At 40.1% G+C, this 24,385-nt stretch overlaps 1 protein-coding gene across 1 annotated transcript in view; it reads right to left on the bottom strand.

Annotated features, from left to right (window-relative positions):
- Positions 1-12,263: 12,263 nt before the first annotated feature.
- Positions 12,264-24,385, bottom strand: part of plxna2 (plexin A2) — a 233,546-nt gene continuing 221,424 nt past the window's right edge. Inside the window, exons 28-32 of the mRNA XM_053643848.1 lie at positions 20,860-21,050; positions 19,948-20,117; positions 19,585-19,797; positions 18,715-18,865; positions 12,264-13,892 (exon numbers count right to left, since the gene is read on the bottom strand). Coding sequence (XP_053499823.1) covers positions 13,797-13,892; positions 18,715-18,865; positions 19,585-19,797; positions 19,948-20,117; positions 20,860-21,050 — 821 coding nt within the window. The 3' untranslated portion in view covers positions 12,264-13,796. The remainder of the gene's footprint in view (positions 13,893-18,714; positions 18,866-19,584; positions 19,798-19,947; positions 20,118-20,859; positions 21,051-24,385) is intronic.

Below are 24,385 nucleotides of genomic sequence, written 5' to 3'. Positions count from 1 at the left end.
AATCTCCAAGGATCACAGCTGGAGAATTGCAGATGTTAGTTGTGTCTTGGGGTCAGAACGTCTCCAAAACTACAATCCGAAGTCACCTACATCACCACAAGCTGTTTGGAAGGATTTCAAGAAAAAAGCCTCTACTCTCATCCAAAAACAAACTCGAGTGTCTTCAGTGTGCCGACACTACTGGAACTTCAAATGGGATCGGGTTCTGTGGTCAGATGAAACCAGAATAGAGCTTTTTGGTAATAAACACAGAGGTGGTTTTGGTGCGCACAAAGAGGTAGCCATATGGAAAAGTACCTCATGCCCACGGTTAAATATGGAGGTGGATCTTTAATATTTTGGGACTGTTTTTCTCCCAGAGGACCTGGACATTTTGTTAGGATACATGGCATCATGGACTCAATCAAATATCAACAGATATTAAATGAAAACCTGACTGCCTCTGCCAGAAAGCTTCAAATGGGTCGTGGTTGGATCTTCCAGCAGGACAATGATCCAAAACATATATCAAAATCAACACAAAAATGGTTTACTGACCACAAAATCAAGGTCCTGCCATGACCATCCCAGTCTCCTGACCTGAAACCCATAGAAAACCTGTGGGGTGAACTGAAGAGGAGAGTCCACCAGCGTGGACCTCGAAATGTGAAGGATCTGGAGAGATTCTGTATGGAGGAACGGTCTCAGATCCCTCACCATGTATTCTCCAACCTCATCACAGGAGAAGACTCAGAGCTTGACAAACGGAGGTAGCACAAAGTAATGACTACAAGGGTGTCAATAGTTGTTGCACACCTATATTTAACAAAGGTTTTTTTTCGTATAAACCTGTTTTGTTTGATATCCATGAGAGCAGAGTATTTTTGTTAATATTTTGAACAAAAGAAAAAAAAAAAGGTTAAACAAAAATAAAACATTTTCAGCAGCCATCTTTGCATTTGCCAAGGGTGCCAATGTTAGTGGAGGGCACTGTATATATTATTCACTAATTTATGTTTTGACATTTATTTTTGGCCAGTTTTATATATTAAAATGCATTTGAATGAATTTTTGTCTGTCCATGCCACTGAAGACAAAAGTCACCTTTCCAACACATCACTGCAAATGACATCTTAGCCTTGAAAATATCTTGAATATAGTCAAATCTTTCTAGTATGCCCAATTATAAGATTAGAAAAAAAGATTATTAAGCTCATTGCTAGACATTTGCACCAATTTCAAGCTTTACATTTTCATTTCGCTTCTTTCTAGAAATACCGTAAATATTTAAAATGGCCCAAATTATCAGCCAATAGAACAAGAACAAGCTTAAAATTAGTAATATGTATAGAAATAAGTTTGATAATCTTATATTTGATTTTAATTTTAGGGGCCTGACTACATTCAAAATATTTTGACTCGCTAAGATGTCAGTGTAAACTTGTAGTTCAGTCATATATTTTTTTAAAAAGGGGGTTAAAAAAAAGATTGACAAATGCATCATTACGTGGCTGTGGTAAATCTCTTTGCCTTTTTTTTTTTTTTTAAAGCAATTTAACAGAAGACACTATCGTGTACACTGATCTGTAGTCAAGGCAAAGTGAGTAGACAAAGGATCAGTTGAGTAGTAGCACACAAAATGGCTTACAGCGTTCAACTGATATGCGATCACTATTTAGCTCAACATAAACCGATTGCTAGCCAAATCCACTTATGCAAGCAACACTAAACCCTTTCCTCTGGCTTCCTCTCTGTGATAAAGGGCAGTGATGGAGAAGGTGATCTGCTGCTGCTGCTTCAGACAACAAGGCATGCAGTCCAGGATGAGCCAATCATTGTCATCATCCGCTAGAGGGAGAAACACAAGCATCAGCAAATCAGAGAAGCCATTGACAAGCTAAACACAATTCCCACCGGTTATTGAGGTAGGCGTCTGTAAACATCTGCATATATAGTAAAGGAGCATGGCTATTTGGAAGCACTTGGCAGCTTTTTTTCGCGGAGCTGTCCGTGGTGCATGTACGTGCATTGAGTGGCAGGAGTGAGCATTTCTCTTGGCTAGCCATAGTACAAATGGGCATAAAGTGAATCCTTGAGCATTTGAATGTGTCACACTGGGTTGCGTGTATGCTGCAATTCAAAGCTCAGATAACAAAAGAAAACATAATGGCACTAAACCATGTGAATGCCCCCTTCAGTGGTGGACTCTAGAGTGACGGAACACACACACAAACACATATGAAAGGTTGAAGTTTGGCTTACAGATCTGTGTGTAATAGCACCGGGTTGATTGACAACTCTAATGACGTGGGAAGAGATAGACCTGCTACAGGGCCAAGGGAAAGTGGAATATGAATGCAGGTGAAGGAACAGTGGAGAAATTTCCATCTTTCCACACTCCAATCAAGCCAAAATTGTGCATCCAAGCTTAATTGTTGAAGCGGATTTACACTGGTCAGATTAATATTGTGAAAGGTGAAACGCGTACTAGAGGCCTGTGTTAAATAAATAACTAAACAGCTATTCGCCAAGAATGACGTTTTGTATCCATTTGCAGTTAGATTAAATGTTACGGAATGTCAATAAGGGGAACGGTGGCTTAGTGGTTAGCATGTTTGCCTTGCACCTCTAGTGTTTCCACCCCTGCTCTGTGTGTGCAGAGTTTGCATGTTCTCCCTGTGCTTCGGAGGTTTCCCCTGGGTCCTCCAGTTTTCTCCTCCAGTCCAAAGATGTGTTGTGAGCTGATTTGCATCTCTAAATTGTTTGAGTGTGTGCGATTGTGACCTGTGATGGGTTGGCATCCCGTCCAGGGTGTCCCCCACCTTGTGCCCTGGGGTAGACTCCAGGCTCCCCGCAACCCTATGTAGGATAAATGGTATGGAAGATGGATGGACGGTGCACAAAATCAGTTAGTTCCTGTTATCCCATACTTTATAACAGCTGTAATGGGTCATTCCATCATCAGCCACTTTTTTTTTCTCTCTCTTTAGGTTATATCTGAGAAACCACACTACACACTCTCTATTTCCATGTTACAATTATACTTCTTGCACTAAATATGTCAAATGTAAATCATTTACACATCCTCGTACGTTGAAAACATACAAGGTTAGAACTTTCTTGTATTAGAACTTTCCTGCTGTTTGTAAAATAATAATAATAATAATAATAATAATAATAATAATAATAATAATTTATTTATTTTAATGGGGTTTCTTTGTAATGTTTGTTATTTTTATGTTGTTTGCATACTTCATTTGCTGCAATTATATATCTGTATTATTCTGTGTCACATGTCAACTGCCATACTCCCTTGGAGTTCTACTTTTGCCAATTGAATCCAGCTGATTGTCCCTAATTGGTAATCTACTAAGAAAAGGGGAAATGTTTTTTGCAATGTGAGCCCTGAAGAAAGATGAAGAATGTGCTGAAACGCCTGCTTGGACTGGTCTGGCTTTTAATTCACATGCACTTTGCACTTTTTGCACCATGCAGTTTATTAAATAATTTTTTTTTCTTCCTAGACTTTTTAAATGTGGACTGAATTCAGGGTGCGGTCAGCAATTTTTTATTTTTTTTTTGGTTGCTTGTTTGTAATCATTCCCTCACCAGCCACTCTTTTTTCTCTCTCTTTAAGTTATATCTGAGAAACCACACGATACACGGCTCTCTATTCTGAATCAATGGTTATACATTTTCAATGTTAAAGAGCAGCATTTTAAAAACGTGTTTAATAGGTGGAGCATCTGTCATACAAATCTTGTTACTATAGAAACGATAACATACTAGAACTATTCTAGAATTTTTATTACCGACAGAAAAATACTGCAGTGTTGAAATTTTGAAACACTTTCTGGCCAATCACATTTGAGAATTCAACAGGCTGTGGTGTAAGCAATTTGAAGGGTGTAAACGGCTGTCAGTCCAGTTTTAGAGCTGCAATAATACACTATACAGTAGGGACAAAATTATGGGTGGAGCTACGTATAAATAACTGATAAAAAAAATAATAAAAAGTGTGCCCATTACAAAACCATGGGAATTAAGAAGAGTTGCTCCCCCATTGCTGTTATATGAGCTTCCCTTTGTCTGGGAAGGCTTTTTGCTAGATTTTGGAGCGTGGCTATGGGGATTTGTCCATTCAGCCAGAAGAGCATTAGTGAGGTTAAGGAGACCTGGTGCACATTCAAAACATTCCAAAGGTGTTCAGTTTGGTTGAGGTCAGGGCTCTGTGAAGGCCACTCAAGTTCTTCCATGCCAGCCTTGGCAAACTATGTCTTTATGGAGCTCGTTTTGTGCACAGGGGCATTGTCATGCTGGAGCATGTTTGAGCCCCTTAGTTCTAGTTATGGGAAATCTTAATGCTACAGTTCACAGATTTCATTAATTCACCTGTTCCTCGCTTACATTTTCCCTGTAATCGCTATCTCTGTGTTTCTCTCTCCTGTCTTTTCACTTGGTCTCACTGACTAGCTAATTTTTTTTGTTTTGTTTTCTTTCCCCATCAGTCATTCATGTAGAGTAAGCTCTTACATTAATCTTTTTATTCCTCTGTCCATTTATTTCCACCTTTCCAGTAGCTCTTTCTTCATCTCCTCATTTTTTCACCATCCATTACAGCTGTGACTCTCGTCCCTCCCCTCCATTTATCCCCCATCTCTATAACCCCCCTTTTTTTTTTTTATCTCTTTTTGACAGGTAGCACTGGCAAGCTGATTTAGGAGGGAAGGTGGGGTTTTAGCTCATTGTGTGTCATAAAACCAGATTTAGAGATGACAGGAGACAAAATCACAGCTCCTGCTGTTAAACATGGACAAGCACAAGTAATTTTGAAATGTCTATTAGTGTGTCAAAGTGACTGGACTATCCTGAAGACTAACCTCTTATCCGAGGGGCATCACCAATTTTTCTTCAGGACAGAAATCCACAAACTAGTTAGATACAATTTCACAATATACACGCTCAGGATTCAATACTGATATACAGAGTTTTATGCGAGCATTGTGTCTATCCGTGTCTGGCCCTTCACAGTGAAAAGAAAAATAGCAAAATAAAATAAATAAATAAAATCTTGAAATATGCATTTTGCCAAATGGCATTAATTATTTTGGAATTTACATCCTAATCCAGGCGAATATAATCCATAACCTTTGGTTTGTCAGCTCCGTGCCAGTTCCCAAAATGGCATTATAAGTGCATTAAGCCCCATGTGGGTTGGAATTGGTCTCAGTGGTACAGGATTACATTCAGACAGGGATTACCCCCTCTCGTCAATAACAATAGAGTTATGTAAATCTATTTGTGCGTGTGTGTGTGTGTGTGTGTGTGTGCGCGCGCGTGTGTGCGTACGTGCATGTGCAATGAACAAATGATTCATCAGTCCAGCAAATTTGTCCAAAACAAGCATGTGATTTTTACACACAAAAATAATTACTAGAATTCTCTGAATGTTTTAAATGCTATAGTAAATGAATGTATGTAAATATGTGGCTAAATTCCAACTTGTATGTATATCTGATATTAGTTTGGGTTCAATTTAAAATGTAAAGTGCTCAAAACTATTCAGTTCAATCAAATTTTATTTGTATAGCACCTTTAACAATGGACATGGTCACAAAGCAGCTTCACAGAAATATTATATATATATATATATATATATATATATATATATATATATAATGAGCAAGCCAGAGGCCATGGTGGCAGGGAAAAACTCCCTGAGATGATATAAGGAAGAAGCCTTGAGAGGAACCAGACTTGAAAGGGAACCCGTCCTGATCTGGGTGACACCTGATGTGCAATTATAAAGAATTCCATGGTCAAATAGTGCACTTGTGTAAGCAGGAAATTTATACCAGGTGACTTGAGTGCAGAACTGTTCATGGCAATTGCAGTCCTAAAGCTACCGTAACTGTAAAACTGTTACTATCAGTTGCAGTTCAAAGCTATGTCCATGGTTTTTTAGTGGTACCATCCTCAGTAATCTCATTGATCTTTTGGCTGTCCGTTTGGGGCCATCCTCAGCAACAGAGAGTGATTTCCTAGTGATGAGAACTCAAGCACAAGTAGGGCATCAAGACGGATCAAAAACAAGTAATGTTTTCTGGATCTGATTGGACACTTGCTCATGTGCAAATCGACGCGTTCGGACCCGAAGAGGACCATGAGGTTCCTGCGACGGCGCACAGGAGTTATTTTTTTTTTCTATTTCCTTCGCATATGTTTAATACCGAAACTGAAATGATCACAGTCATATAAAATTCAAATGAAGACTGGCATATACTGTATAATGTTGTAGCCGTGCCATGTGTTGTTGGAGGCGTGGCTTTTGAACTCGATTTGCATATGGGTCTGACTTTGAAACTGCTTTCAATTCGGGTTGTTTTTCAGTACTTTTGTATTCGTTTAAAACTTGGGGTTATTGTGTTATGAAATATTTTTGCATTATCAGGTATCAAGTAAAAGTTTTCTGAAAGTTTCCTTTGTGTGTGTGTACCAGTTCAATATCACGTATCGAGTTGTTTCTTCCTGCAGGTTCGGCTGACTCAGTTGTCTTTATAACGACTTCCCTCCAGGGGGAAGGGCATGTTCATATTATGAGTTCCATTTCCAGTTTGTTGTTTACCTACTGTTAGTAATTTAGCATTAATAATGCTAACTAGCTAGTGAAATCAGATCTTTTGAAATGGATATACACAACATGGTTTGAGCCATGTATTTAAAAAAAATGTTGTTTTTTGTTGTTGTTGTTTTTTTTTTTAAACAAATAATTAAAATTTACTTTCCAGTGAAACTATTCACTGCCAGTAAGGCCTCTCACTGTAGCACAGGGTGTAATATTTATGTCAAGCTATTGCAACTTGTTTAATTATTGATACAGTGAGCTTATGAATGTCCAGATGGACTACATCAGACCTCTCGTGACCTCCTAATTAGACATAGACCTGGCAGAGAGAGAGAGAGAGAGAGAGAGAGAGAGAGAGAGAGAGAGAGAGAGAGAGAGACAGAGAGTTTATGCAGATCATTTAAACATGTATTTTTCCACTCGCAAGCAAGCTCAGTGTACTGACCTCTGTGGCCTACGCATCTTGTTTGTTATTCATACCATATCCATATAAGAACAGACTTCTAAAATGTACAAATCCTTGCTTCTAGTGGACATCATCACCTGTTCCCTCACCCGAATGCCTGTGCTTTAAGACATTTTCTGTATTGATTGAAATTCGGTGGCATCTACTGCAATCCCTTACAAATGGCTCCTGCGACCCCCCCCCCAGCATCGAATCGGTAGTCATTACTTCATTTCCACTGTAATATAATTTGTCTCAGAGGGCTGTTGAAAAAGTGTCTAGAGAGGCCTAATGGTAGCCCGTGAAGACAAACTGCAGCCCCAGCCTGCATTTGCACCATCGCTTATCTTGTTACGCCACTTGCCCAAGTGTGAGCATTCACTGATGGCAGGGTTTAAATTGCATGCTAGGATTAACCCTGTCTAAATGGGATAAATGGGCAGCCATTTTTGTCCTTAAGGGTTGAAAGAGGGGGCTTTGCTGAGCTAATATCGGATTTGGTTGTGGTGCTGAATCAGATGTCATTTTTATAACATAAATTAAAAATAATATGCATGTCTTGCATGCAAATGTGGCTATCAGGGAATTTGAACACCAGGATTTAATAAAATGGCCAAAAACCTACTGACTGTAATAAGTGCTTTTTGTACTTTTGTCAGTTGGGGTGAGTGGGGTCAGTTGTAACGTTATCATCTGCTCCAATCAGCAACAAGCTGCACATGATCAATAGCATCCTCTGCCTGCTTGCAAAAGAACAGCAACATAATCACGGCTCTGGAGAATTTCTCGTCAAAAACTTTGAGATTTTTATTCCATCTGCAGAATGTTTTGAATTAGGTGTTCATTTTTGTCTGCAAATGAAATCAAAATAGACTCGTAAATCACTAGGTGATCAAAACCTGTCTAGTTATGAGTAGACTGTCTAGGTGACTAGGAGTTAGCTTGATTGGTAGTTGACAATGCTAAGCTGATGGTTGACAGGTTGGTGTCAGTTGTAACAGTGTTATCAATACAAGTATTTTACTAAACCCAAACGAAATTGTGAAATTGTTTCCTTCCTGGAAAATCAAATGCCGCAAAGACCTCAGTATATCAGTATATCAGTATATCAGCTGCTATTCATGTGATTGGCATATTTGTGCTTCATGCAGTGCCCAACATTATTATGCATCCACTTAAGAGAAGATTTTAGCAAAGCAAGTGCTTCAACTTCTGCAAACAACTACTTAATAATTATGCTATATATATATATATATATATATATATATCTCCCATTAACATACATTAGAGGTAGGGTCAATTGTAACATTTTAGTCCTTTGATTTACTTCTCTATATCCTCTGATATTAACATCCATACTGCTTTGAGTCTGGAGCGCATTCAATGGAACTTGGGGCAGAAGGCAGGGGCTTCTGAACAGGGTGCCAACCTAAAACAGGGTGCATTTGCATATGCATTCACACACTACAAACAATTTGGAAATGCCAATCAGCCTACAACAAACATCTTTGGACTGGGGGATTAAACCAGAGTACCTGGAGGAAACCCCCGAGGCATGAGGAGAACATGTAAGCTCTGTGCACACATGGTGGAGGCAGGACTCGAGCCCCCAGCCTCAGGGCTGCTAGACAAATGGTGCCCCAAATGGTATTTCCTTCTAATTAATAGTTAACAGAAAAGCGTACCTATCACGTGTCAAGCACTGAATGTTCAGAATATTTCACAAATATATCAAAGGGGGCTTTCACACTGGCAGTTCAGTCTGCAACAGAGCACAGTTTGCATGAAAAATTTGTAATGTGAAGGCTGTCACGTGGACCGGGAAGCACACCGCAGTACCCGAGACTGAGTCTGAGTACGGCTGCACTGGAACTGTGCCGCGATTCCTGTGAATGTGAACGCAACTCATACTCGGGTCTGCACTTGCTCAGGAAGTAAAGTAACCTGTGCGTGTGTTTTAGCTGATGATGACATCATTAGTTTCCACATCAGACGTGTACCCTGAGTGGCAGGGGAACGTTGTGGGTCACAGAAGAGATCCACTGCTGCGGATAATACCTGCTGTGCATAATTATTAGAAAGCAAAAGATATGTTGAGTCTCTCTGCGTTGTCCATGTACATTTGAGATGATGTATTGTAAGATGAACACAAATGCACCGGGATTTGCTAATCGAGTGAAGCTAGACCAGTGCTGCAGGGGGCACTGGGTACAACCGCACTCAGATTTGGATTCTAGTGAGACAAATAGAAAAAAAAAAAAGACATTTTCTAACCAGTAAAATTTATTTATATATAACAACAGTACAAATTGAATCCTTGGCTTGCAAAATAGGTGTGCTTCATATTTACAATAGGTACACAATAATATATAACAAAACCTAAAGCAAATAAAAAAGACCAAACTGTTTTTTTTTTGTTTTTTTTTTTTAAATACTTTAACATTCTTACAGTTTTCACAACACTTTTATAAAACAACAAGAACAGACAGCAATAAGTACTATTATCATCATGGTCATTATTATTATTATTATTATTTTTTTTGTATTAACTATATTACAGACCTCCAGTGTCTAAAAAAAAAAAAGAAAATGTTCTATAAAGGTTTGTGTAAATGTAACATATATCCAGGTAGCATTCTGACTGCAGAGATCTCTCCCTTTATTTCTTTTCATCCTCCGATGGATGGCTGGATTGGTAATGTGACGTGTACATGACTATAATTCTGCAGCATGCTATTCGACCACTGATGGCAGGATGTGAGCTCATAAAGTGCACAAAACTGGACGTTTGTGCCAAAAATAGGAAAGGGCTGCACTAGATGCATCACTGCACATCACTTTAGTAGTAATGCCCCATGCTCTGAATTTCTATTCTGTTTTGGATAACAGTGAGAGGGAAAATAAGAGCTCAAACCACACTTTACAAGAAGCATTATGTTACAGAGGGGAATGTTAGACCTGTATGATTGTTATAATAGAGCGACTTTATTTGGATAGGTTGTAATATGTACCAGTGTATATGTGATGTAACGATGACATCCGATGTAGAACGGTTCTATTTACTAAAGAGTTAGCATTATTCTGGATCTTCTCGGATGTTGATTTGAAACCAGGCCACGGTGTCATCGCTACTATTACTAGCTACTACCACCTATCATGAACTGTTATTAACTACCAGCAGACGTGAGAAGCATCTGTATTGTTCTTGCCTTGACAGTACTTTTGATCTAGAGCAATTTGAGCTTGAGGGTTCTTAGCGTTGTCGTGCGTGCTGTGCTGTTGATGGCAATCCTTTATATTTTAAGACTTCTTCTGGAAAGTCGAAAGAAACGCTCACACATAGAGCGGTTTTACCGCTGTAAGTTGCCAGTCGTTGTACTAAGAAGTCCTACTACTGGTTGCCATAGTAACATTTATCAAAGGACGACGCAACTAGCGTTCCACTTTTGACAACAAATGAGTTTTCTTTCTGCTAAAAGATAAAAGATTCTGGATTTTTAATTTTTTTTTTTTTTGTATATAAAGTTCACCAGCGTATATATGTATCAAATCCTACGAATATGATGAAAGAGAAGCAGTGTGTGCTCTTTGCCATTGCGGTCATCTATCTGCGGCGAAAAATGGAAGCTTCGGACTCGCAGGCAGCATGGCGGACCACGGGTCACGTGCGCTCTACCGTATTCACTTCCGTTAGTAGTTGCCACATCAAGTCGCTCAACTTTTCTCAAAAGACACGCCCACATCTAGTCGCCAAACGGTTGCTTTGTCACTGCGAGTCGCTGTATATAAGTGAACGTACCTTAAGCAAGGTTTTTTTTTTATCTGCGATTGTGAATTTTAGATAAAGGAATCATTTTATTACTTAATTCATATAGCTATATCAACATTACATTCCAATTTAAGAAAAAGGGAGGAGCTAAAGGTGTGAAATCTGGGAAAGATGGCTGGAGCTGGAATGGGCTTGTCTGGCAAATAAAAAATATAGGAAGACCTGTTAATAGTCTGAAGCAGGTTGCGCTTCTATATCACCTGATGTCACTGGAATATGACACGTCTTATGTCCATGTGCTTATGTGTGTGCATGTGTGTGTGTGTGTGTGTGATATTCTTAATGAATGCAATTCACATGCTCAAGTGCATTTTAAATGCCTATATATGACTATATACAAACAGCATTCCTGCAGTGTTTCTAACATGCTGTAGCTTGATGAATTAATTCCATGTCAGTCATGTCAGTCTTCTTCTTATTCCTCACTCCCTCCTATTTTTGATGTACGTTCCATGTATGCTCTTTTTTTTATTTTTTTATCTCCTGATCTTGGTGTGCACATGACTAGCTGAGATCAAAGCCACGCTTCAAAGCCCTGGCAGGAAACTGAGAGTAAAGCCCCCCCATCTATCTCTCTCTCTCTCTCTCTCTCTCTCTCTTCCTCCTTTTCTCATCTCTATCCTTCCTAAACACTCAGTGCAATATGGCTAAGCAATAAAGCGCTGCACACTGTCCGTGATCTTTCAACCTTTCTTTCGTCCCTCAGTTGATCGTCTTTTTTTTTTTTTGTGATCGGTCTCAATATTTTGTTTGTCTATCTCAGACTAAACGAATTTGCCGACGCCGGGGGCAAGGAACAATATAGGAACAAAAGAAATAAACAGACGAATGGAAAAGTGGCTTTACATCTGATTGTGAGGTTTCGAAAGTCAATTCAGAGTGCAGAAATTCAATTTTGAAGCAGAATCAGGTAGATTGAACTGAATAAATAACTTCATTTTTACACTGCTGAAAGACTCCTGGAAGAAAATGATGACCATCATGGCCACAGGTTGCGCTATGCAAATAAGTCATCAGCTTAACTCACACACACACACACACACACACACACACACACACACACACACACTGCCTGTAACCATTTATGAGGTTGTTCATTATCATTCAGATCTTTAAAAACAGCTCTAGCTAGAATCATGCATTATAAATTAAAGCTATGTCATATTTTGTTTGTGCATGCTGATGCAGAAGGGGAGAAAAGAAATACACACGCACACACACACACACACACACACACACACACTTCCAATTTTTCAAATAGCATGAGGCACTCACTATCTCTCTGTACTGGTTCTTGGCTTCAGTGGCCACAGCAATATTAGCAGCTATGTCTGCTTTCTCTTTTCCAGTTCTTCTCCAGTGCCACTCTGTTCTCGCTGTTCAAGTTTTGAAGGGTTTGCCGCCCCTTAATAAAGCAATAACCGTTTCTGACATTGATAATCAAGACTGACCTTTTGGCACTTAAACATGATACAACGTCACAGTCAGTTTAGTGCTATGCAAATGTAAGGTTAACAGGATGGGACACTCTATCCTCAGTTTGCCTCTGAGCCAGCCACATGCACAACTCAAGTAAAACCCTTGGCACTTGAAAATATGAACATATGGGAACAAAGACATTATTCTTCCTTTATGAGGTACTCTATAATGCATGCAAAATACACACACATTGGACCATAGGTAATAAGTAATACTGCCTGGTACTGAGGTGAGGTGACCTCAGGTCAGTGCTCTCCTTCTAAGGAATGTTCCTCCACCTACAAGCTGACCTAAAGGGCTCTCATTGCTGCTGTCTCATTGAAAATCATGTAACTAATTGATCCAGATTGAAATCAGTGGTACAGCATATTCTGGCAATGTAATCAAGAATGAAGAAGTCAACGCAGCATAAAAAGATGCCCTTTTGGCCATTTTGCCATAGAGATCAGCTCAACTGACCTCTTCTCTTTTTTTTTTTTTTTTTTTTTTTAAAGAACAAACGAACAGACAAGATAGAGGAACATTTGTACATTCACAAAGGCTTACATGTAGAAAACAGGACGTAGAGACGTAGAGAGATTGCAGGAGGATTCTATTAAGCCAGTCTCGTAGAATTTTCCATGGGTGAAGTGCAGTCTTGGAAAACATGAGGGCTGCGTGGATGAAAAAAAAACAACATGCTGGTCAAACTTTGACCCCTTAAACACCAACAGTCTGATAAGCGTTCTGAAAATACAGCTGGTTGCTCACGAATCCTAGAGAGTTCCGTAAAGTCCACGTTCTTTGTATGATGGGCGTACACGAACACTTAGGGCTGCGGCCTCCGATTGAAAAAAGACGGATATAGAAGTGTCATGATCACGTTATTTGACGAAGAGGACTACTAATGTCACTATGCCTTTAACGATTTGGAGGCACAATCGCAACAGAATAAATTAAATAAAAACAATAATCGTATAAAAATAAAATTTGGAAGTAAAACCCATCCGCTGGATTTAAATTGAGGCATTAAATATCCAATGCTCTCTCTTCTGTTCTTCTGACATGCCACCAGAAAGAAAGAAAGAAAGAAAGAAAGAAAAAAACAATTACAAAGAGGTATTGTAGCTGTAGTCCTGTCACATCTGCCAGTCGTGGGTATAAAACCAACAAAGACTAAATAAATACAAAAACAAACATGCATGATGCTGGGCCCAGCATATAGTTTTAAACAATTTGAGATCTTGAGTTGACTCCTCTTATACATTGGAAGGCAAAAGTAGATGGACGTGCAGACTGACTTGCGGAGGTAACCATTTCGACCCTTTTCAAAGAAATACTATAAGAAGATATCAGAAAGTCAGCTGTATCCCGTTTCCATTTGAGTTGCAGGACCAGGCTTTGGATAAAGGATTCATGGCAGAGAATTTGTGTTCCATTGCTCAATCCATGTGTGTGTCTCAGCTCTCCAGGGACATAGCAGCAATCAGTTGGTCCACCTTGTACGCCAGCCTCTGCTTCCTAGCCTGCTCATCCTGCTCCAATGCGGCAGTGATCTGGAGACACAAATCAACCACTTATTAACACACAGACCATCGCAGCTGATGTCAGACAGGCTAATTATATGACCAAACAGCACTTAATTGCTGACCTAAGGATAGAAATCAAGCATCAGACAGCACCCAGTGCCAGTTAAGGACAATATTTGCAAGCAGAAAATATTTAGCCAGTGTGCTTTTCTTACTGATGTCTGATGTTGGTTTTCTGCATGTGTGGCCTTAGGCACAAACATCATTTGTTTCAGTACAAAGTTTGTTATGAATTTTTATTTTATGACTCCTACATTATTGACATCAGAGTCATGTTAGATTTCCAAACTTTAGCTTTCCAGCACAAAATTAAATGTTACAGAAAAACGTTGCATGTAAGTAAAGAAAGCAGCATATTACATAAGAGACCCCTTTTCAGACAAAAATACATCATGAAGGCTGCTGGGTTTTGCTGCAAAAATAAGAAGAAAGTACAACAGTCAAAGTCTCCAGAAGAGCCGTTCTGCCATTCAACCATTGGACAGGGTGCCAACTCATTGGATGGCACAATCACACACACGTTCACACATAACGAACAATATTGGAAAAACCAACCAGCCTACAGCGCATTTCTTTGGACTGGGGGAGGAAATCGGAGTACCTGAGGAGAACAAGCAAGGCCCATGCATACAACGCGGAGGCAAGATTTGAACCTCCCAACGCGGGAGGTGTGAGGCAAACGTGCTACCCACTACACCACTATGCCCCCCAGGGTCCGGACCACTTTGTCTAATCAAGAAAAGTACAACAGTCAAAGTCTCCAGAAGAACCGTGGCTGGTTCTGCAAGATGCTCAATAAAACCTACATCTCATTTCCTTATAAAACTGCACTAATTGTACCTGAGACTACTATTTATTTTTTTTTTAAAGCAAATGGTCATCACACCAATTATCGACTTTGTTTCAATTATTACTGTTTACTGCACTATAGTATTTATTCAAATGAAATATTTAATTTCATTATTTTTGAAGGCATCTTTGCTCTAGGCATTTCTTTGCACGTGGCTAAGCCTTATGGACACTACTGTATATAGAGCATTTTATAATGTGGCTACACCAGTGACGATTGATTGACAATGGAGAAAATTACATTTATAGATTCAAAGATGAAGAGAAGAGATCTAAAGACGGATTTCCCCAGTCCACCATACATATGCACTATGTTCACGTCCTGTCCTATTGAAATGTGCTGCTTACAAGCGTGTCACGTTAAAACATATGTGATTCTAAGAATACATAAGCTACAAGATGTGAGAGCACTGTAATGTTGTCAGAGCAAAGTAATAAAAATGTTGTTAAATATGCCACAGCACTGTCAAAGTGAATCTAGGCCGTGGATGGAAACTCTGACACATGTCAGACTCTGGACGCTGTCGGATGAACTGCCTGAGACTTTAATGCACTAATATGATATTCAAAGAAAAAAAGTGTCAGTCTCCTATTCTCAAGAGAGATGAAGGAAATCTCTCACAGTCCCATTTCCCTATTAAAAAAAATGTGTGTGTGTGTATATATATATATATATATATATATATATATATATATATATATATATATATATATACAGTATCTCACAAAAGTGAGTACACCCCTCACATTTTTGTAAATATGTGATGATATCTTTTCATGTGACAACACTGAAGAAATGACACTTTGCTACAATGTAAAGTAGTGAGTGTACAGCTTGTGTAACAGTGTAAATTTGCTGTCCCCTCAAAATAACTCAACACACAGCCATTAATGTCTAAACTGCTGGCAACAAAAGTGAGTACACCCCTAAGTGAAAATGTCCAAATTGGGCCCAAAGTGTCAATATTTTGTGTGGCCACCATTATTTTCCAGCACTGCCTTAACCCTCTTGGGCATGGAGTTCACCAGAGCTTCACAGGTTGCCACTGGAGTCCTCTTCCACTCCTCCATGACGACATCACGGAGCTGGTGGATGTTAGAGACCTTGTGCTCCTCCACCTTCCGTTTGAGGATGCCCCACAGATGCTCAATAGGGTTTAGGTCTGGAGACATGCTTGGCCAGTCCATCACCTTCACCCTCAGCTTCTTTAGCAAGGCAGTGGTCGTCTTGGAGGTGCGTTTGGGGTCGTTATCATGCTGGAATACATGCTGGGATCATGCTCTGCTTCAGTATGTCACAGTACATGTTGGCATTCATGGTTCCTTCAATGAACTGTAGCTCTCCAGTGCCGGCAGCACTCATGCAGCCCCAGACCATGACACTCCCACCACCATGCTTGACTGTAGGTAAGACACACTTGTCTTTGTACTCCTCACCTGGTTGCCGTCACACACGCTTGACACCATCTGAACCAAATAAGTTTATCTTGGTCTCATCAGACCACAGGACATGGTTCCAGTAATCCATGTCCTTAGTCTGCTTGTCTTCAGCAAACTGTTTGTGGGCTTTCTTGTGCATCATCTTTAGAAGAGGCTTCCTTCTGGGACGTCAGCCATGCAGACCAATTTGATGCAGTGTGCGGCGTATGGTCTGAGCACTGACAGGCTGACCCCCCACCCCTTCAACCTCTGCAGCAATGCTGGCAGCACTCATACGTCTATTTCCCAAAGACAACCTCTGGATATGACGCTGAGCACATGCACTCAACTTCTTTGGTCGACCATGTTCTGAGTGGAACCTGTCCTGTTAAACCGCTGTATGGTCTTGGCCACCGTGCTGCAGCTCAGTGTCAGGGTCTTGGCAATCTTCTTATAGCCTAGGCCATCTTTATGTAGAGCAACAATTCTTTTTTTCAGATCCTCAGAGAGTTCTTTGCCATGAGGTGCCATGTTGAACTTCCAGTGACCAGTATGAGGGAGTGTGAGAGCGATGACACCAAATTTAACACACCTGCTCCCCATTCACACCTGAGACCTTGTAACACTAACAAGTCACATGACACCGGGGAGGGAAAATGGCCAATTGGGCCCAATTTGGACATTTTCACTTAGGGGTGTACTCACTTTTGCTGCCAGCGGTTTAGACATTAATGGCTGTGTGTTGAGTTATTTTGAGGGGACAGCAAATTTACACTGTTACACAAGCTGTACACTCACTACTTTACATTGTAGCAAAGTGTCATTTCTTCAGTGTTGTCACATGAAAAGATATAATCAAATATTTACAAAAATGTGAGGGGTGTACTCACTTTCGTGAGGTACTGTAAATATGGCGGGTGAGGTAGAGTTGTGTATGTAGAGTATATGTAGAGTGTAGACATGAGTCACATTATTACAATGAGATGGAGTTTAAAACTCAAGAGTCCTTGGAGGCACATTTATCAAAAAAATACTTATTCTTTAAAGTTTTATCAAAACATCCGAATAAAACATCTTTATACCACAAACAAAAACTATCCAAAAGAGATGCACGTATAAACAACTGGACTTTTCTCCAAAATAATGCAACATGGAAACATTCCCAAAAAAGATGGGGGGCAGATTCATCCACAAAAAGAGCACAGTGGATCCTTATCAGGGAACATGTTATTTAAATAACGCTTGAAAGAGTTAGTGATGGTGACGTTGAAGTCAAGCGACCATGGTGTAGTTCGTTTATCGTCTAAATATAGCTTTTTACTTCTGGCAAATTTCAAACTTCATACAAGTTGCATTCATTTGTGAAGATTGCCTTGATGAACAAAATGTGTAAGAATCATAAACTTTTGATTATTTTCCGCAATAATCCAAAAGCCAATGGAAAAATCCCATCATCTTTTTGTCGAAGGAAACAGGGTGATGCTAACTTCCAGGTTGGCCTACAAAAATACATCATGCCTGCAGCACTCTCACGTCATTCTTGCACTGTTCCTTCGCTCTTCCTGCCCCAACACACTTGATTTGACTCATGAAGGACTTGATGGCTGGATGATGAGATGAATCATATGTGTTAAGGAAGTGAATTCACTAAGCTGTATAGACCCCCAGCCCTGGCGTGGAGAAGATGATACTGCATGTATATCACTAGAGTTAAAGGAAAGTTTCTGCACCACTGCTCCCAGAATTTTGATTTACATGAAGAGCTTGTTACTCTCTCTTCCTTTCCATCACACATGTGCATACAGTATATTACAAACACTTCATGCTAAATGCTCTTCCGTGTAAAGGCTGGTATGACTGTGTGGTGCCAGTTGTGCTATATATATATATATATATATATATATATATATATATATATATATATATATATATATATATATTCCTTAACTTACAGTATAGCATATTATACTACATGATGTTTTTGTTATTATCTATAAATAAAAATCAATAGAAATGGATATGGAATATGAAAAAAAATTATTAGTACTTGTTAGTATTTCATCCACAGATGCATGCAGCTCTTACAGTAGTGCCTCTACTTACTTGAACCTGGTAGTGTTGTTACTGTGTTTTACATTTTTCATATATACATATATATATTTTGCACAGTGAGCAGATCAGATACACACATAATCGCATTTGCACAGCCATGGCTCAGTATAATGCTAATAATTTAGCACTTCCTCTTGCACCTCATGAAGTTTGCATCTTTATGTATGAGTAAAAGCAATATAAAAGATATAAAAGACATTCAACGCAGCATAATGTGAAGGTCAGGTGCCGGAGCTGTGTTGCCATTATGAGTGAACATCTCCATCGAGGGAAGCACTTTGATTAGGAGAACCTGATCTTGCTGTGTATAATCTTCCTCATCACAACTCTATTCATCCTCTCTGTTTGCTGTCTTGCTCTTCCTGTGTCGTGTGTGTGTGTGTGTGTGTGTGTGTGTGTGGTAGCTCACCTCTTCGCTGTACTTGCTGACGTAAGAGTAGATCTCATTCAGAGCACTCAGCATGTTAAACTCATGGGAGTGGAGCCGTGCCTGCTCAGCCAAGTATGCGTTCATGTCCTGGTCGCTGATCGCTGGCAGTCTGCTTATATCAGCGTAGTATCTGAGGACACAGAAAGCAACAGTGATAAGCAGATCTGGTTCTTCTATATATTGTGCCTGTTACATTTGTCTCAGGTCACAGATGGACTTCTGAAATTAAACGTCTTCTTTTTTTTTTCCTTTTCAACAACAAACGACTTAAAATATGGCACCTTTTGTTTGAACCCACCCATGTGACTGACGGGTGTTTCTGGCTGCCCGAGTGTGCCCTGTTAAAACGTATTGTGTAAAGAATGTCTACTCTTTGTTTGAGCCATAGGTTTTGCTGTTCGAATACTTTCGGAGGGGACCGTAGATACCCTAAAGATCTGTACATCCCAACGACAGTTTCTCCTTGTGCTCATCCCAGACTTATTCACGGTATGCTCATGCTGAACGCTCTTTAAACACATTAAGGACTGTTTGCTTTTACTCTTTTACAGCTGTATACTGCAATTATTTATGATTTGACTATCCGTTGTCACCCAGAACATGGTGGATTCCCTTTCGAGTCTCACAATTTATCTTGCCACTGTCACATCTGATTTGGTCTTTAGGGATCAAGAGCTTTAGGGTCCCTTTAGGGATCAATCTGGATTTGCTTAAACCTAATTAGTGACCATGTCTTTTGTTAAAAGCAGTGCACAGATAAAATCCCATTGCATTAAATATGAAGGTTCACAGATCGGACGTACCACTGTACTGAAAGCAGGCAAGGGGAATCAATTTAGAGCATCTCACCTTTCCACCCAGTTCTTGTAGTTGGGGATATCTTTAGCATAGAGCAGCTTGTTGGAGGGAGAGTCTTTCCCCAGCCTGTGTTCTGAAGTGGAGCATGAGTCCATGAACGTCTGGGCCACCACGGATAAACACGCGTCTGTGATGCTGCTCTTGTGAATGTCAAATACAAACTGAGGGTTCTTAATCACGTTCACCCAGAATCGCAGTGGAAGGCTGAAGGAAAGACCCACAATAAGATCTCAGCAAACTGAGCAAACTAATGGTCAGAAATGAATCCTTACACATCAAGCATGCAGCTTCTGAATGACAAGCGTCTCACTTATAACCATGTATAAGTTTCGAACTGCCTTGTTCTGCCCTTACCAGTTACTTTTCCAAGTGTGGCGAACATCCATGTCATGGATGCCATGCTTGTCGGCCTGCTCGTCCAGGAAGTCGAACATGTATTTGATTGCTAAAGGCAAGGCGCTGCCTCTATGAACTGTGCTGAACAGAGTCTCAAACAGATCGTCCACAAACTTCTGCAGTGTACCCTAGATCATCACAGAAACAGAGCGAGAGAGAGAGAGAGAGAGAGAGAGAGAGAGAGAGATTGAATACACACTTAATAATAACAAATGGACTGCTATACAGGTGCACTGCTAGTCAAAAGCTCTGGAGTTTATTCTGATTTACTACAATATAAGGAATACTTGTGCCACAGACAAATCTAAAGATATATACTAGCAATTAAAATAAGGAAAAACATTAAACAAGTGTTCCAACACAGATCTAAATCTTTGTATTTACGGACTTGCTGGCAAGCTCTCGGATCCTAATGGGTCTCTAAATTAATCTTTTATTAATGGCAAGTACACTTGGAAAGTAAACCACTTAAGCCTACAGTATAGATAAAGGACTCAGATATAAATTGTAAGACAAATATAGTATACACTGTGAGCTAGAACTGCCCAATTAAAATGCTCAAAATCTATTTTAATTAGATCTAGAAAATAAATGAATAAAAAGTCACACATCAATTCATTCATTTCTATTGCTTACTTATTGTTATTTATTTAAAATTGCTAAAAAAAAAAAAAAAAAAAAAGTTTGACTGGTAGTGCAGAGATTCATAAAATGAACAACCAATCACAAAACACTACTGCATGCTTTTATGTAGTAGAATCCTGGGAAAGAAAAGAAAGCTCATGGCCTTTACTCCAAATTGACATGACTGGAATTTATAAGCTAGACATGAACATATATTTGAAGCACACTTCTATAATCAAATGTTACCTTAGTAGCTAGCAGGCGGGTGAGGTAGATCTCAGACACCATCTTGCTGCCACGGTCGCCCTCCTTCTGGTCTCCGTGTTCATGGTTCTTGACCAAGTGCCACACTTTAACTCCGCTCTCCAGGTCTGGAGTGATCATAGGAGCCCGGGAGCGAAGGCTGTCTGGACTTCCTGTGTAGCGAAATGACGAATCTGTAGAGGGACAGCACAGTTTATGGTGCATTGAGACAATAAGCAGGTGTAGAAGTGCATGCACACATCCAAGCACATATACAGGACATTGAACTGTTCGTATTCCAGATAAAATCCACTTCCAGATCCATCCATCCATCCATCCATCTTCTATACCGCTTATCCTTTTCAGGGTCACGGGGAAACCTGGAGACTATCCCAGGGAGCATGGGGGACAAGGCGGGGTACACCCTGGACAGGGTGCCTATCCATCACAGGGCACACCCACATACACACTCACACACCCATTCATACACTACGGACACTTTAGACACACCAATCAGCCTACCATGCATGTCTTTGGACTGGGGGAGGAAACCGGAGTACCCGGAGGAACGGGTAGTACGGGGAGAACATGCAAACTCCGCACACACAGGGCCACGGTGGGAATCGAACCCCCGACCCTGGAGGTGTGAGGCGAACGTGCTAACCACTAAGCCCCACTTCCAGATGTTAAGTACAATTCTTGTTCATCTCACTGTCATATAGTGGACTGGTCTCAGACTGACTGTCTCACTAATCTTATAGTTTCACTAGTCTTAAGGCTTTCACATTTGGATCCTCTTAATGTATTGTGCTTCTGACATGCTATAAGGGTCTGGACTATCCACTGCTTATCCTACACAGGGTCACAGGGGAGCCTGGAGCCTAACACGTGGGAACACCCCGGACAGGGTGCCAACTTATTGCGTGGCACAATCACACACACGTTCACACATTACGGACAATATTGGAAAAACCAATCAGCCTACAGCGCATTTCTTTGGACTGGGGGAGGAAATTGGAGTACCTGAGGAGAACAAGCAAGGCCCATGCACACAACACGGAGGCAGGATTTGAACCTCCCAACGCGGGAGGTGTGAGGCAAACGTGCTACCCACTACACCACTATGCCCCCCCAGGGTCTGGACCACTTTGTCTAATCAATGTATCTAAAAACCTAAAAAGGTTAAGCCTATTAGTCTCCACTTCTCACAATTAGATTTATGTCTTTTTTCCCCCCACAGTGGTAGAAATATCTCTAAGGTCACAGATCATTCTCTATAGTCCTTACTCTGTCTAATACTTGCTTCTTCATCTGGCCTTTAATTAAAAAGAAGACAACACAACAAGGCAGCTGGCCTCAGTGACACTGAGGTTTTAGTGTAATTTTGTGCAGATTGCTGTTAAAATGACACAAATGCAAGGATTTGGGAATGAGGGGTTGTGAATGCATGTGAGCGTGTGTGCATCATAAGGGAAGTAGGATTGTGGTTGTAGATCCAACTTAAGCTACTGCATATGGCCAACCTCTTGACTATTCCCAGCGTTCCTCTCTCTGGCACCAGTCAAGGTCATGTGAGAAATGTGCTATTTCGGGCTAAGGGTGTTGGCATGCTAAATTCAGGTGAAATGCTAAGTGCTGAGCATTAAATTGATATGAATCAATCAGCGGGTGACTAGCTGCAGCTGTGCCACTCTGTGATTGATGGGCACTGCGGATGTGAGAGCTGTTCTCTATGCACCTCACACACACGCACACACACACACACACACACACACGCAAAATAAAAAAAAGTGCTCTACTTTGCCTCCTCATAGTCATTTTATGACTTTCTTTTATGACTGAAATATTCAACAAGCCCTTTTGTAATATAACAAGTTGAAGAGTCGCTTAACTTAACTACCTAATGCCTAAAAGGCTGCAGGATGTGAAGAACTAAATAAAGCGTGAAACGCACAAATAATGGCTGCTGTTCAAAAGCGTTAAAGTTTCAGGAATGAAACAGCATTAAACAAGTGCTGATTGAGTTCCTAATCTGTTCCCGTTTGAAATGTTGTTAAATGTCACTCTGTTTGTAAATGGTAAGGTGAGATAATTATGTCTACTGTGCCTAAATGACAAGTTTATTCCAGGGCTTCGATTAACTGAAGTCTTTAATGTGCCTACTTGTAAGGACAGATTTCACACGCATGCAGCGAGCTCAAGGTGGGTGACATATTTGAGCAAAGCTGTCTGGGTTGCTAGGTGACAATTCAGGCTCTAGCCAATCCAGGCTCTAATATTTGGCTGTGCATCTTTTGTGGCTTTTTTCCCTGTGTGAAGTTATCATTTGCAGCGCATAATTAGCAATCAGAAAGGCCTGCAGCTCTGTGCTGGAAAATGAGAGAGGTCCAGATGGGAAGCCCTGAGGCACTCCCTTAGAGTTGAGATAAGGGGGGTGCTAATGTGTGTGTGCCCAATACGGATGGCATCCAAAGTCAGCAGAGGTATCAAAATTATTGGGATTTTTGGTAAATGCTATCAATTCTCACTTGCTCTCTTTCTCTCTCTCTCTCTCACTCTCTCTGCCTGTAGGCTCCCCAGGGCTTCCTCTAGACTGTAAAGCAAACTGCAGCATACACACTAGTAAACACTGTCACCAGAGCCATCATTTAAAACTGCACACAAGCAGACATGGGCTCATAGCAGTCTTGTTGGCCATCATACAAAATTATGCATTATATACTTTTTATTGTACTGTCGGTATTAGAGTTTTAGGTACTTGTGAACATGGCCACAACCAACAATGAGGAAAACGGTAGTTTTTTTTTTAGCGAGAACTAATTTAGACACTAAAAGAGTTACATGCACACTTTTCTTATTAATTACTCTACATAACAGTAATGGCTTGCTGTCCACTTGCAGGTAAATGTAATATACAAATGACATATAACAGTTTATAAGAAGGTTAGGACAAATTCTAATGATTTATTAAAAAAAAAAAAAAGTATATTGTATAATATCTAGATCAAATAGACAATGTATTAATGGATCTAAAACATCCCTATTCTATTGTACGAGTGACAATAGTGATATTTCTTCAGTTTTGAGGTTAATAAAAGGCTATGTTTTAATATGTAAACAAAATACATGGTATATCCTTGCCTTCTACTATGTGCTCCTTTAATATGAAGCCAATTCACTGTCAGTTCACTCTGATTTTTAAGACTTCTTAGAGAAAAAGCTCTAAGATATCGAAAGCTCTAAGCTGAAATTAATTTTAAAAACCAAAATATGTAACTCAATCAAACTAAATGGTCTGACTGGAGTCCGAGCAGTTTATGGAAGAAGGGAAAGATAACAGAACGGAAAATGAAAACAATTGATTGAACGTACACATTCCGGATGGTGATGTGTTAACTATGAAACGCTGTGTTTCAGTGTGGACCTCACTAATATGTTGATCCTGGTTACAGCTCTTCTTGTGAATGCACTAGACTGCATAAATTGGCACCGTTTCCTTGGTAATGGCATCTCATCAGCGTTCATGGCT

The sequence above is a fragment of the Ictalurus furcatus genome, chromosome 15 (genome assembly GCF_023375685.1).
Source record: "Ictalurus furcatus strain D&B chromosome 15, Billie_1.0, whole genome shotgun sequence".
Taxonomy (NCBI): Eukaryota; Metazoa; Chordata; class Actinopteri; order Siluriformes; family Ictaluridae; genus Ictalurus; species Ictalurus furcatus.
This window is presented reverse-complemented; position numbering and strand designations above follow the sequence as displayed.